This window comes from Chiloscyllium plagiosum, chromosome 11, assembly GCF_004010195.1.
Source record: "Chiloscyllium plagiosum isolate BGI_BamShark_2017 chromosome 11, ASM401019v2, whole genome shotgun sequence".
Taxonomy (NCBI): domain Eukaryota; kingdom Metazoa; phylum Chordata; class Chondrichthyes; order Orectolobiformes; family Hemiscylliidae; genus Chiloscyllium; species Chiloscyllium plagiosum.
The window spans coordinates 55,960,725-55,974,721 of NC_057720.1; the positions used below are offsets into that span (position 1 = coordinate 55,960,725).

A 13,997-nucleotide genomic window follows, 5' to 3' on the forward strand; every position below is an offset into this window, starting at 1 on the left:
GGGGGGGGGGGGGGGGGGGGGGGGGGGGGGGGGGGGGGGGGGGGAGAGAGAAGGTAAGAGACAAGAGAAGAATAGGTATACAGCCTTCAACACAATTCGTAAATACAATACTGCTATAATTTAAAGAGCTTCATAATATTTAGAGCAGAGCTGAGACTTTCTACTTGAATGGTTGACAGATCCACAAAACCCCAAAAATCTCTCAGCCAGGTTCAGTTTTTATTAACAGACATTTCACCAAGGCTTTCCTCTAAAGTTACAAATTATAGAAACAAACTGTCTAGGTTACAGCAACTGTAGGTGATCTATGGACAGCTCAAGTTTTTTTTCCTTTGCCACTTGGGAATGTTTGTTGGCTCTAAGTAACTGTAAAGTACCTACAACAATAACTTTGTTTTAGGATTTGGGATAAGGGGTGTGTAAGGAAACAAAAAGTTTTTGTTTGCTACTCTCGGATAGTACTTTGTGTACTGGCATTGGAAGGCATTTGAGTAGCCATTCTTTAGGCAATCAGTTAATCTTAATTAAAAGATACAGATAGTTAAAGTTGTCTTTCAATTAATTCCATCAAAAGCTTCCATAGTACTGCTGGTTTAAATTTAAATTTCCACCTAATTAAATTAACATTTACTGTTTAGATCTTTGCAGTAAAGGTTCCCATGCAGTGTATGATAATTTCAAAACTGTTTAGAAGTATTTGGAGATGAATATTAGCAGACTGTTCAGGTATAGAAATTGAAACTTAAATGTTCTATCAAGGGCAGAACTACACAATTTGAAAAAGAAATGGCTGCCATAGATACAAATCAAATATGATCATATTTCTCAATTGAATTTTGGAAAAATGTATAACTTAAGCAATTATCTGAACTGAACTTGGAAATAGGGATTAAAATGTGTTGCTGGAAAAGCGCAGGAGGTCAGGCAGCATCAAAGGAGCAGGAGAATCGACGTTTTGGGCATAAGCCCTTCTTCAGGCTTATACCCGAAACGTCGATTCTCCTGCTCCTTTGATGCTGCCTGACCTGCTGCGCTTTTTCAGCAACACATTTTTAAGCTCTGATCTCCAGCATCTGCAGTCCTCACTTTCTCCTTGGAAATAGGGATGCATGTATTATGGACAGCTTAATTTTACAAATATATCAATAAAGAGCTGAAAGACTTCGAATACATTTCAAGTGGAGGAAACAAACATTTCTCTGGTCAAATTTAACTAAAGTAACTGAATGTGAAATGGGTGAAATAACCTTGAAATTAAAAGTTGTGGGAAAGTTAGATAGTTGGAAAAATGTAGAGCAAGGAGAAAAGGAAGCATCTTATCCCAACAGATCTTTAAAAACAAAAAATTACTATTAAGCCAAGTTAAATAGTTTCTAACGTGCTAAACTGTTCTGCTTTCAACTGAAAAGGAAACACCACCACCTAGTGGGAAATGAATATGTTTTTACCTCTGGCTGCTTTTACATTAAACCTCAATCTTCGCAATGCTTCTTCTGTATCAAAGTTGCATTTAACCAACTCATACAAGGCCTGAGAAGATAAAAGAAACTTTCATAACTTAAATTTTTTTATGGATTAGTAACCAAACCTTATTCTGTTCTTATGAATTTATTGTATATACTGATATTTGAAGCATTCTTATCCAGTTTGATTTGTAAAAAAAATTTTTTTTTCTTAGATTCGAGTAGAGATAAATCACATTATTATGCAACTTGCCCCTGCGAAACAGTCTTAATAATTCAGCTCAACAGGATCCCAAGACTTCCATTTGGAAATCACAAAAATCTTACGAATGTGACAAGACAGTTTATGCACGACGTTTATTTAATAAGCATCTCCTCTTACATGTTGCATTATATGAACTGGAGGATAATTCAAATTTTATCAATGTAATGTGACTGAAAATTAGAAAAATCTCATGAAATGGAAGCAAGCTTTGTGAAAGCACTACATTTCTCTGGTGCAGGTCCACTACAGTGCTATTAGAAAGGAGGTTTCAGGATTTTGAAACAGTTACAAGTCAGGATAGTGTGTTGGATGTAGAGGAACTAGCAGGATGATAGCATTACCATGAATCTGTTGCTGTCTTCCTGGTACGTGGTATGCTTGGAAGGTGCTTTCAGAAATGAGGTGTTTTGTAGATATGGCTGTCAGTGCAAGTTAGCAGAGGAGGCAGCAAATATATAAAAAGGTGGTAGAAGTGTATATCGGTGCAGACTGCTTTGTCCTGGACGCTAGTGGTATTGGAGTTGCGTTCATCCTGGCAAGTGGCGAGCAGCCCAATCACACGCATCACTTGTGCTTTGTAGATGATGTATTTTACAGCATCTGCAGTTTGTTGTTTTTTGCAGATGCTGGACAGTACAGTAATATGAGTTGAGTTACTTGCCTCAGAATTCCCAGTCTCTGGCCCATCTCAACAGTCACACGATTTATATGGTGGGTCCAGTTCAGTTTCAGATTGGTAATCCATAGCAACAGTAATATCTTGAATACCAAACAGAAATGACTAGATTCTGACTTAGAGATAGCACTTCAATGCTGCAAAATGTCCCATTTATCAGTCTAATCTTTAAAAGTTGTCCAGGTCTTGATGCATATGGACATGGATTTTTCAGAAAGAGGAGTTACAGTACTGAATATTGCATAGAGAATTTCCCTACTTCGAATCTTGGGTTAGAGGATGCCCTCAAAAGTCTCCTCCCTTCATTTTTATTCTCGCATAAGTCTACTCCTAACATGCCCTTTTCATTGAATGCAAGATTGATATTTTGGTTTGATGGTCAAGGTAGGGACGTATAAGCTAGGTCTTGGGGTAACAGATTTTGATGAAGTACAAATCTGACACGGATGGCTCATAGCACCTATTGGAGGTCCATTTCTAAGCTGCTGGATCTGTTCTGAAACTCATTTATCATGACAAAAATGTCATACAATATGATCAACGGTAAATTTCATGTGAAAGAAAGAAAGACTTTGTCTCTACAAAGATGATAGAGTGTTGAGATGAAGCTTCACTAGAGAGACAGATGCAACTGCAGCAAATCAATTAAGACGGAGTTGACCATCTTCCTGGTTCCCTCCATCTGCCAAATAGGGACACTGCTGTTCAGTGGCACTTATGCAGCAGTAATGTCTTACTGATGGTCAGGTTGGATTCTGTCAAGTTCAAATGTTGACTCCTCCAATACGTGGCAAAATCTGGGAGTAAAAGTGTGAAACCTTCGTAATGGACAGTGAAGACTTCTACCCGCAGTACGTTTTTCCACTGTTGCTACTTTCAGTGCTTCTTCCAACTGGTGTTTAACATGGAGGAGGGTTGATATATCAGCTGAGGGCAAGTTTAAATTACCCAAATCTGACCTGATGCCATTTGACTTCATTTGACCAAACATAGCAGAACAGGGAGCTCTAATAAGACTAGAGCCAATTGGAATTGGGAAAATACTTCTGCTGGTAATGAAGTTACACTGAGCACAAAGTAACAGTATCTTTATTGAGATCAGTCATCTCAGCTGCAGGATATCTCTGCAAAGTTCCTCAGGTAATGCCCTAGACCCTATCAACCTCAACTGTTTCATTAATAACCTTCTCTCCATTATGAGGTCAGAAGTCAGGATGTTCAACCATGTTCAGCACTAGTTGCAACTTAGATACAGAAGCAGTCCGCATCCAAATGCAACTAGACTGAGACGATATCCAGGTTTGGAGACAGGTGGTGAGAAGCATTACCAGGCACTTATGTGACTGAAATGACCAATTCCGACATCCCCCAATATCAACATCCTGGTGGCCACCATTACGTATGAAACTTATAATTTACTCGTGGGACGCAAGTGTCTCTGAGGGACAAGATATAAACACTGTGACAAGACCAGGTCTGAAGCTGGGAACCCTGAAGCAAGTCAGTCACCTCCTTATTCCCCAAAGCCTGCCAACCATCTACAAGGCACAAGTTAGGTGTGAGGTGGAATACTCCTCACTTGTCTGGATAAGCTGAGTTACAACAACACTTGAGAAATTTGATACCATTCGAGGTTAAGCCACCCCATTTGACTGGCACAATAACTGCAAACATTCATTCCTTCACTACTAATGCACAGTAGCAGCACTGTGTACCATCAACAAGGTACATTGCAAAATTTACCAAGATTGCTTAAATAGCACTTTCTAAACCGATGCTCACTACTAAAGAGGAGGAGAAGACAGGAGATACCTGGGAATAAAGCCACCTGCAAAGTCCACATCAATATACTCACTATCCTGGCTTGGAACAATATTGTTGTTCCTTAAATGTCGTTGGGTCAATATCCTTGAACTTACCCCAGCAGCAATTTGGATGTACCTACATCAAGGTGAACTGCAGTGATGGCAGCTCACCACCACCTATGCAACAGCAATGAGAAACAGGCAATAAACTTTGGCCCAGCCAGTGAAGCTAACACCCTGAATGAAGTTTAAAAACAATATAGTGCAAAGGATAATTTACAATTTAATTTTGAATCATGACATGTAACTAACATGCAAGCTCGAAAATGACTGGTTCCTAAGAGGGAGCCAGGATGAAGTTCTAGATCTACCAAGGTTATGATAATTAAGTGAAGGAAAATAATTGCATTTACATTTTTCAAAACTACTGGGTGTCTCAAAGTACTTCAGAGCCAATTTGCATATTGCAAACTCCAAACACTGTTGAGACAACTGTCAACTTTTTTAGGATGTCGACTGGGAGATAAATATTGGATACAACACCAAAAATAACTTGCCCTGGACTTTTGTAAAATAATGTTATTGGACTTTTTATGGCTACCAAGGGCGACTGTTCTAGTATCTTAGTTGAAAAATTGTACCCTGGCTGTGTAGCATTCTGTCAGTTCTGCACATAGTATTTGTCTTGCCTTTTGTTTTCAAGCTCTAGAGGAGTCTTGGAACCAGAATCTTTTGACTGAGAGACCACAGTATTATCAACTGAAGTATGGTTGATACAAGAGGCTGTTCATACATAGTATAGAAGTAAAATAAACCCAAAATAAATTTTCAAAATTGTCTGACAATGGAAATTAATACATTTTGAATCAGAATGTTGACAATATAAATTTTAATAGATATATATGACTTGATTGTCTGCATTGCTGCAATCATTTGGATATTGAAATTGTTTCAGAATTTAAATTTAAAAGCAAGGCACGTTCTACTGGTTTTGAAGAATAAAATCCTATTTTGTGAAGTTGTATAATAGAAAGTGTCGTTTAAATAGCCAGTTCAAAATAATCTGCACTTTGAACTAAAGATTCAAATATTATAATGTCGTTGGAATATAATCCACAGACCAGGCTAATGACCTTCAGGCATAAAATCCCACATGGCAGCTGGTGGAATTTAAATGCAATTATATTATTTGGAATATAGTCTCAGTAATGGTGACCATGATCCAAAATTGACTGTTGTAAAACCCACCTGGTTCACTAATGCCCTTCAGGGAAGATACTGCAGTCCTTATCCAGTCTGGCCTACAAGTGACTTCCAGACCCACAGCAATGTGGTTAACTCTTAACTACCCCTCTGAAATGGCCTAGCAAGCCACTTAGTTCACAGGAATTAGGGATGAACAACAAAAGCTGACATTGCCAGCAATGCCTACATCCTATGAAAGAATAAGCAAAAAGAAAACATTTATATAATGTTGTTAGTGATGTTACCCAAGGCAAACGTTTGCCACTACCTCATGATTCTTGAATGGTTAAGTTCGTTTAAACTAAAATGTAATACCAGTTTCCTACATTTGCCTGAACAGGTTCAAAAAAGAATAGATATACTGTAGAGTTTTAGGACTTTTAAATTCAATGATTTAAACTATTATTTTGCAAAATTTTGACTTCATTTGCAAATTGCTTCTCTTTAACAAATAAAACAACAACTTTCAATTTCAATGTATATTACAAACCTGTTCATTGTCTTTTATGTGCGAGCCTTCCGGTATTGCATCCAATCCTTTCTCCTCACCCGTGCGCTTACTAGCATCACAAAGAAATTCCACCACTTTATTCTCAGGCAGAAAATCAGGATTCCACAACAACTGGTCTTCATTCTCATATACTAGACAGATTTTCATAAGATCCATTAGTGCACAGCTTTTATCTAGACCATATATTTGTGCTCACTATGCATCTTAGGTTTTACAAAAGAGTACCACTTTTACAAAAGATATAACCAATCCTTATGTCTCATAAAAAACTTTGAAATCTGAAGAAAATATTTGGCAAATTAAAAACAAATAAAGTTTCCCTTTGCCAGTAATATTTTTCTCCAAGTAGTTACTTATTGTGGCATAAGATTTTTCATTAGTTCACTCAAGTGACAATTCTTCAGGAACAAGCCTAAACAAAAAATTTTCAGCAGGCTATCTAACATTCGGGGATATCTTAGCTAGTCTCCACTCAGGTTTGAAGTTGGATAACAGCAGATGCAGCAACTTATGTTGACTTCTTTCTGATCAAGATCATAAGGACTATTGTATACCCAAATAACACCCTGGCTAACAACGAAAATTAAGGATCAAACTCATCTTGGTCACATGACTCCAGGGTATAATAATGATTAGAGGAGAAAGTGAGGACTGCAGATGCTGGAGATCAGCACTGAAAATGTGTTGCTGGAAAAGCGCAGGTCAGGCAGCATCCAAGGAACAGGAGAATCGACGTTTCGGGCATAAGCCCTTCTTTAGGGCTTATGCCCGAAACGTCGATTCTCCTATAATAATGATTACCAAGGTTTAAAACCATGAACTCTTCGAAGTAGTCGGATCAATTTTGAATGTGCTAGCAAAGAGCCAAACAGCAAAATTCTTGTAAGAATTTTGATTCTAGTTTTAAAATGGTCATCCTCGCCTCCAAGTCTAAATAATAAGATAGATAGAGGCAAACATTTTGTGATACGATCTTTTCAGGTGACTAAGACACATTGATACATGCAAAATTTCTACGGGGCCCAACAGAACAGATGCAGAAAACAGAAACAGAAAACAGGAGACAGCCAGGAACATGTATCCAATCCATGGTTCCAGATTATGACCTTGCAGGAAAGCATAACTGGTTTGATTGGTCATTAATTTTCAAAATGGGTAGATTTAGTAACTGAGGTTCAAACAGTTACATATCTTACAAGAGTAATAAAAGCTTTTTAGGTAGACTGGTGAGTTTTTATTATTTATCTTAATTATAGAATTTCAATAAAGATATGTAGAATTTTTTTTTTCAAGATTAGATTCCCTACAGTGTGGAAACAGGCCCTTTGACCCAACAAGTTCACACTGACCCTCCGAAGAGTAACCCACACAGACCCATTCCCTCTGACTAATGTACCTAACACTATGGGCAATTTACCTGACCGATTCATGAGTACCCGGAAGACACCCACACAGACTGGGAGAATGTGCAAACTCAACACAGACAGTCGTCAGAGGCTGGAATTGAACCTGGAACCCTGCTGCTGTGAGGCAGCAAGCTAACCACTGAGCCACCGTGCCGCCCCAATTTAAAAAATTCCAAGCACAGGCAGGACTATAGAAGACATTCAAAATGCAATTAGTGAAACAGTCAAACAGGTGACAAATGGTGGCTCCAGAATGCAGATACCCATTTCCTTTGCTTAAAAAGCAAACACATTTGCACTAAGTGTCTGCATTTGGAGAAACTTTGCCTCAGAGTCACTGAACTGGAGGCTGAGCTGCAAACATTGTAACACATCGATAGGGGCAGGAGATATTTTAACTGGACACTTTCTAGTTCCAGGAGACAATCACACCTGTTAGGTTAGAGACAGCAGATTTGGTCCATAGTCAAGGACAGGTGGCGTGACAGTAAGGGAGAAAGTTATGGGATCAAGATTGTAGGTGTGGAGGTGCCTGAGCCAAAGTACACCCCTAAGCTGATCAGCATGCCTAACATGGCATTGACTTCTGGTACCAGATTTTGCTCCTCAAAGGCCCATGCAGCTGCTAAGAAAATTAGAGTGAACGTTGGCCTAAGTCCTTGCAATTATCCAACAGGTTTGAAATTCTAAAATAAAATCGAAGTGGAAAAACTCAGTAGGTCTGGCAGCATCTATGGAGACAGAAACAGAGTTAAATGTTGAGTTCAGTGTGACTAATCAAAGAAAAGTCATACGAGACTTGAAAAGCTGTTTATCTTTCCACAGACATCATCAGAATTTGAGTTCTGAGTTTCTCCAGAACTTTATTCCAGCCATCCATAATATTTTGCTTTTATTTGAGAGCTCAAGTTCTGATAGTGTGTATGCGGAAAAACAGGGGCTACAGGGTGAATATCTGAACTGACCATGACACTGACAAACAGGAAACCGTTCAAGCTGGAGGGGTCAACAGGAATGTAATGGTAAGGGACAGTTTAGTCTGGAGAATAGACAGCTATCAGCAGTTGACAGAGTCCAAAAGGTTATGTTGCACCTGCTCGATACCAGAGTTTGTTGATCTGCTCTGTATTGGAGAGAAACTTGGGAGGGTGCAGGGTAAAAGATAGAGTCATTGTGGTCCATATAGGTACCAACAACTGGCATGACTGCAAAAGTTAGTCTGTTTAGAGAGTGCAGCTAGGGCTGAATTAAAAGGCAGCACCTAAAACAGAATCAAACAGCATTGAAACAAATCCTTTGGTCCAACTTGTCCATGCAGACCAAGCTTCCCAAACTAAACTAGTTCCACCTGTCTACAATTGGTTCATATCCCTTTAAACCATTCATGTACCTGTCCAATTGTCTTTTAAATGTTATAACATACCTGCATCTACCACTGTCAATTCATTCTACATATAAGCCAGCCTGTATCTACTACTTCCTCTGGCAGTTCATTCTACATGTGAACCAACCTCTTGAAGAAAGTGCCCCTGGGGTCCTTTTGAATCTTTCTCCTCGCACCTAAAAATATGCCCCCTAGTTTTCAATTTCCCCATCTTAGGGAAAAGACCTTTGCTATTCACCTTACTGATGACTCCAATGGTGTTATAAACCTCTTTAAAGGATCACCCTTCAACCTCTACACTCCAGTGAAAAATGTGCACAGACTATCCAGCTTCTCCTTATAACTCAAACCCTCCAGTCCCAGTAACATCCTGGTAAACCTTTTCTGAACCATCTTCAATTTAATATCATTCCTATACTAGGGCAATCAGAACTATACACAGTACTCCATAAATGACTTTACCAATATCCTGTGCAACCTCAACACAATGTCCCAACTCCAATACTCAGTCTGAGCAATGAAGACAAGCATGCTCAATACCTTAACCACCCTGTCTGCCTGCAATGCAATTCTTAAAGAATTATGTACCTAAACTCCAGCTGAAGCATACTGAAACCAGTGTTCTGGCAAATTAAGATATAAAACTAAGACAGTAGAGAGGACTTGAAAGTAAGTAGTACAGTAGTGAGCAATACCTCGTCCTGAATTTACTCTCAACCAGCTTGTCAAGACCATTTTTCATCTTATACACCAAGTCACCCTTGCTCTTCTAATCTCCAAGGGGAACAAGTACAATTTGTGCAAGCTCTCCTCATAAAATAACCTGTTCAAGTGCCAATCTAGTAAATGTTCTCTGATCTGCTTCCATGCACATTTACATTTTTCTGTAAATACGGAGACTACTACTGCATTTAGTATTAAATATGTGGGGAGAAAGTGAGGTCTGCAGATGCTGGAGATCAAAGTCGAAACTTTATTGCTGGAACAGCACAGCAGGTCAGGCAGCATCCAGGGAACAGGAGATTCGACGTTTCGGGCACGAAGGGCCTGTGCCCGAAACGTCGAATCTCCTGTTCCCTGGATGCTGCCTGACCTGCTGTGCTGTTCCAGCAATAAAGTTTCGACTATTAAATATGTGGCCTCACCAATGCCCCGTATTAACTGTGGCGGTGTATTTTCATTTTTATGCTCAAATATACAAATCTCTTTTGTATTAAAGGACAGCATTTCACTAACCTTAACTACTGTACTTGCAAACTAAATTTGTTATTAATGCATTAAATCGAAGAACCCTCTGCACCCCAGAATTTCAATCAGTCATTGTCTTTCCAGTATTCCTTTATCATTCTTCCTGCCAAAGTGAACCCTCTCATGTTCCCATGTTCTACTCCGTCTGTTGCATTTTTGCCTGATCAGTAAGCTGTATCCATCTGAAACTCTTTTATATGCTCTTCAAAACATACTTTCCTATCTATGCTGAGTCATCTGTTAATCTAGCTACAACGCCGTTGCTTCTTCTATCCGGCATCAAATAAATGGTAAAGGGCCGAAACCCCAGCAGACTCCTGTAGAGCTGCACTTGCCATATCCTGCCAATGAGACAATGAATAATTTCTGCATTTTTTTTTCAGCCAGCCAATCTTTTTTCCATTCTAATATTACACCCTACACCACAAGCTCCTACTTTGTGCAATAACCTTTTAAGTGGTATCTCGCCAAATGCCTTTTGTAAATCTAACTACAGTACATTAACAAGTTCCTTTTTATCTACAGCACACGTTACTGTTTGAAAGAATTCTAACAAATCAGTTAAAGGTGATTTCTCTTCAACAAAACTATGCTATCTCTTCTTGATTACCTTTAATTTTTCCTAATTACCCAGCTTTAACATTGTTAAAGACCCATTTTAAAATGTACCCCAGACAGATGCCTTTAGTTTCCTGTTTTCTACCTTCTCCCTTTTTGAATAGTTATATTTCTTAGTCTAATGGAATTTTTCCAGAAACAGAGTATTTGTTCATTTCATCTAACATTTCCTTAAATTTACTATTAATTCCCCTATTCTCACTTTAGAGGACCGACACTCACTACTTATTCTTTTCCTTTTTTAAATACCTGAAGAAACTTTTACTATGTTTCTTACATTTCTAGCTGGCTTCCTTTCATACTCATTTTTTTTCTCTCATGATTAACCTTTTATTTATTCAGTCATTTTTAAAAATTCATCGAACATCCCACTCATCTTTGCACAATCTTGCAAGTCTGAGGCCTTCCTTAACTTTAATCAACCACATAGTGGGCCCTCCCTTTAGAATCCTTACAATAGGAATATACTTATTCAAAGACACCTGAAATATTCCATTGAACATCTGCCCCACTTTCTTTCAATCCATCTCCTAACCTTAACATTAAAATTCACTTCAACGTTCATTCTAACAAAGTTGTCCTTATTGAATTTTAAATATTTGTCTTTGGATTTTGCAAGCAGTATGAAAGGGAGAAGAGTAGGTCAATCATATTGTGGTGGCTATTATTCAAGCATGTCTTTACTCAAAGATTACTAATAAATTCTATTATAATACATGCTGCAGGAATTAGTATAACCTGCTTCCATTGTTTAATGAAAACTAAATTCTATAGATTATAGTTTTTGCAGATTAGAAGGTAGCATAAGAGACCCACTATTGAGGAAATGAGGCAAGGGTAAACAGGGAACTACAAACCTATTGGCTTGACAACAGTAGTAGGGAAAAAAAACAATCAGGGTCTCTTATAAAGACTGAGAGAACTGGACTCAAAAACTGGTAGGACTGGACAAAGAGAACATGGATTTATGAAAAAGGAAATTATATTTGACAAAGCCATTGGAATTTGTTTTGAGGATGTCAAAACATAAGAAATAGGAACAAGAGTCAGCCATTCAAGAGGATCATGGATGATTTGACACTCCAAGTCCAATTTCCTGCACTTTCCCCATAACCCTTTATTTCCTACTGATCAAGAATCTATCCACATCAGCCTTACAAAGACAAGGACTCTGCCCCACAGTTCTTTGTGGTAAGGAAATCAAAACACACCGAACCCTTGAGGAATCCTAGATGACCTCTCATTCCTCTAAACTCCAATGAGTAGAGTCCCAATCTGTTTAACCTTTGTTCGTAAGACAAACTGTCCATACAGGGATCATTACTGGAATTAGGGAGGGTCCAAGAGGACTGGAAAATCACTAATTTCTGCTCTTATGTGGATGGATTTTGAGGGATATGAGCCAAGCGCTGGCAAACGGGACTAGATTAGGTTGGGATATGGTCGGCATGGACAAGTTGGACCAAAGGGTCTGTTTCCGTGCTGTACATCTCTATGACTATGTCTTACGATCTCAGTAGTCCAGATGTGGTCTCACCTGAACCTTGTATTGTTGCAGTCAAACTTCCTTATTCATACTTGCTGTACTTTTCCAGCATCACAATCTCAACTCTATTTAGGTGAGAGGATGGGTAAATGAAGCTGAGGCCACAAAAAGATTATTGAATGGCAGAGGGGCTCAAAGGGCTAGATGGTCTACTCCAGCTCCTGGTTCTTATGTTCCTATACCTTAACCCTTTGAAAGAAGGGCCAACATTCCATTAGCTTTCCGGATTACCTGCTGCACCTGTGTGCTAGCCGTCTTTTGTGCAAAAGTAACCTATGTTCCTGTACTAGCCGTCTTTTGTGCAAAAGTAACCCCATGTCCCTTTGTGGTGCAACTTTCTGAAGTTCCTTTTCTATTTAAGTACAGCAACTATGTTTTAACGAGCAATTTATGAACCAGCACTCTTGGTAAACCGGCAAAAATTATGGACCTGAAATACTGAATATTTACTGTATTACGATCTCTGCAATGTCCAAATAGTCAGTTGAGGGTGCGGGTGAGAAGGCTCTCTGCCGCTAAGTTATAATTAAGACAAATTTGCAATATTATTTAAGTGATTTATGCTGTAAATAAAGTGTAGCCTTGATATAGCCCCGCATTACATTTCTATTACTTAGTGCGTGTTCTTACATTGATTAGCATGGACCTTTTTAATCAACTGGAATAGGTGAGCAACCTGCACATCCTGGCTCCAAAGATGCTGGTTAATAAATAGTTTATTGCAACAGTTTTTCTGTTCTCACTTTCAAAGCGAGCAACTTCACATTTTCCCACATTATACTCTATTTGCAATTTTGTTTACTTACTTAATCTACCAATATCTGTAAACTGTTGTATCCTTTACAACCTGCTTTTCCACTTATTTGTGTGTGCTGCAAATCTGCCTACAGTATGTTCAGTTCCCTCCTCCAAAATCACTGATATATACTTTAAACAGTTGCAGTCCCAGCAGTAATCCTTGTGGAACCCCGCTGGTCACTTGCAGTTTGCTGCCTGATAGCAAATTCTTTCTCGATGCCAATGTTACTAACAGTAAATAAAAGATATGTTTGGGATCTTCAGAAGCCTCACAAGATTCCACATAGGCTCCATAACCAGGGAAAACTGTCAGGGAATAAGAGGTAAACCATATAAGAATGATATGAGGAGGAAGTTCTTTACTCATAAGGTGGTGAATCTTATAATTCTTTAACCCAGAGAGCTAGAAGAAAGAGAGGACTGCAGATTTTGGAGATCAGAGTAGAGAGCGATTAAGGGCTTATGCCCGAAACATTGATTCTCCTGCCCCCAGGATGGTACCTGACCTGCTGTACTTTTCCAGCATCACACTCAACTCTAACCCACAGATTCAATTACCAAGTACATAATCAAGATAGAAACCAAGTAATATGGGAGTATGCAGGAACATGACATTGATGTAGAGCATCAGCCTTGATTTAGCAGGCTGAATTAGTCAAAATCCTGCTCCTATTTCACATTTTCAGTGTCACTGCTCATCATAAAAAGGGTGTAATAGCAGAGCATTGCAAAATACATAAAATAATCAAGCAGAATCAGCAAAGCTTCATGAAGGAAAAAGCAAGCTTGACAAATTTCTTAGATTTCTACAAAAAGGTAACATGCAGGAGAGATAAAAAGGAACCTATATTTGGATTTCTAAAAAGCATTCAAAAACGTACCTAAAAGACATTTTAAGAGCCTATGGTTTTGGAAGTACTATACTCGCATGCAGAGAGGATTAACGATCAAATAAGAGGATAGAGAGATAGGACAAAGGGGACATTTTCAGGATGGCAATCGTAACTAGTGGAATGCCATAGGGATTAGTGC

General features: G+C 38.7%; 2 protein-coding genes across 10 annotated transcripts in view; one reads left to right on the top strand and one right to left on the bottom strand.

The window, feature by feature from the left end:
• Positions 1–2,941, top strand: part of slc35d1a (solute carrier family 35 member D1a) — a 67,051-nt gene extending 64,110 nt beyond the window's left edge. Inside the window, exon 13 of the transcript XR_006312988.1 lies at positions 1,679–2,941. The gene's annotated coding sequence lies outside the window, so the exon portion shown is untranslated. The remainder of the gene's footprint in view (positions 1–1,678) is intronic.
• LOC122554413 (mesoderm induction early response protein 1-like) overlaps positions 1–13,997 on the bottom strand; it is a 62,999-nt gene that overhangs the window by 8,579 nt on the left and 40,423 nt on the right. For all 9 annotated transcript variants that reach the window (XM_043699400.1, XM_043699399.1, XM_043699402.1 and 6 more), the window contains 2 exons: positions 5,945–6,096; positions 1,449–1,530 (listed from right to left, as the gene is read on the bottom strand). In XM_043699400.1, the coding sequence (XP_043555335.1) occupies positions 1,449–1,530; positions 5,945–6,096 (234 nt within the window). The remainder of the gene's footprint in view (positions 1–1,448; positions 1,531–5,944; positions 6,097–13,997) is intronic.